The sequence below is a fragment of the Mandrillus leucophaeus genome, unplaced genomic scaffold (assembly GCF_000951045.1).
Source record: "Mandrillus leucophaeus isolate KB7577 unplaced genomic scaffold, Mleu.le_1.0 Scaffold35, whole genome shotgun sequence".
In the NCBI taxonomy this organism is placed as follows: Eukaryota; Metazoa; Chordata; class Mammalia; order Primates; family Cercopithecidae; genus Mandrillus; species Mandrillus leucophaeus.
In genome coordinates, this window is record NW_012103698.1 from 3,753,371 (window position 1) to 3,754,740 (window position 1,370).

The 1,370-nt window shown below is 35.2% G+C and overlaps 1 protein-coding gene across 1 annotated transcript in view; it reads right to left on the reverse strand.

Moving 5' to 3' along the window:
- Nucleotides 1–1,370, reverse strand: part of BUB1B (BUB1 mitotic checkpoint serine/threonine kinase B) — a 75,103-nt gene that overhangs the window by 14,278 nt on the left and 59,455 nt on the right. The window contains exon 18 of the mRNA XM_011989316.1: nucleotides 1,115–1,215. Within this exon, the coding sequence (XP_011844706.1) occupies nucleotides 1,115–1,215 (101 nt within the window). The remainder of the gene's footprint in view (nucleotides 1–1,114; nucleotides 1,216–1,370) is intronic.

Consider the following 1,370-nt stretch of genomic DNA (forward strand, 5'->3'; position numbering starts at 1 on the left):
TCATTAGTATTTTCAGAAAGACAAGGAATATTGTCTTTGAAATAAAGAATAGAATGCTACAAAGAAAATTCTGAGAATAAAAAAAGCTCTTGAAAATTAAATATAGAAATAAAAACCTAGTAAAAAGATAAAAAATATTAAGCTGATAAAATACTCAGAAAGTAAAAAGAGAAAACATAGGAGAAAAAAAGTTAAATTTTTAGAGGTTCTGTCCAAAAGATGCCATATGTACCTCTAATAAAAGGAATTAGAGAATAAGAGAACAGAGGAAACTGAGGGGAAAAAATAATTTCTCCATTGAAGAAAATTTCTCAGAACTGAGGGAACTGACAGATTGAAATGGCCATTGAGTATCTAACACATAAGTGACAACAAACTTATGAAAAGGCATGTAATTGTGACATTTCAGAATAGTGGGGACAAGAATAAGATCCTATAAGGATCCGGAAAGCGGGAAAAATAACTTCACACAAAGCTTTGAGACTCAGAATGGCAAAAAAATTCAAAAGCAAAGTTAGATGCCTGTAATCCAGTTCTTTGGGAGGTCAAGGTGGGAGGATTGATTGAGTCATGAATTCAAGACCAGCCTAGGCAACACAGGGAGGCCCTCGTCTCTACAAAAAATAATTAGCTGGGAGTGGTGGCGTGCATCTACAGTCCCAGCTATTCCAGAGGCTGAGGTGGGAGGATTGCTTGAGCTCAAGAGGTTGAGGCTGCAGTGAGCTGTGATCATGCCACTGCACTCCAGCCTGGATGACAGAGAGAGACCCTGTCCTTAAAAAAAAAAAAAAGAAAGAAAGAAAAGGATAAAAAGAAACTAGGTATCCAATATAAGAAAAAGGTAATGTGAATACCTAGGACGATAATGAATGGAAATTCCAAGGTGACTGTGGATGGTGATTGTGTGAAAGTTAATGTATAACTTGTCCAGATTGGAGCAGGCCAGAAACTATCAGCAGAGATTTCCTCAAAAAAATGAAACTGAAAGGATACTTAATATATTTGGACATATTGAGAGAGATTATTAGAAAGATGTGATGGTACCATAAGGACAGTTATTGCTTCAATCCATATTATTTACAAAGTAACTGAAATTACAAAGAATCAGTCCCACCTTTATTATGGTTAATTCTGCAGAGTTTCTTGGTGCCACCCAGAATAACTTGTAATCTTCACATATTAGGTATTCTCGTTTAATGCAGTAATCCTCATTACCTGTTGATAAAGTTTGATTCCATTTAAAAATCACTGTGAACATATACAGCCCTCTAGCTTTTACCTCCTGGTTTAAGGAACAGAGGCACTGGTATATTTGCCAGTTAGTAGTATCTAGAATACTTTTAAAAATAATTTGTTAAAAATTGTAAGAG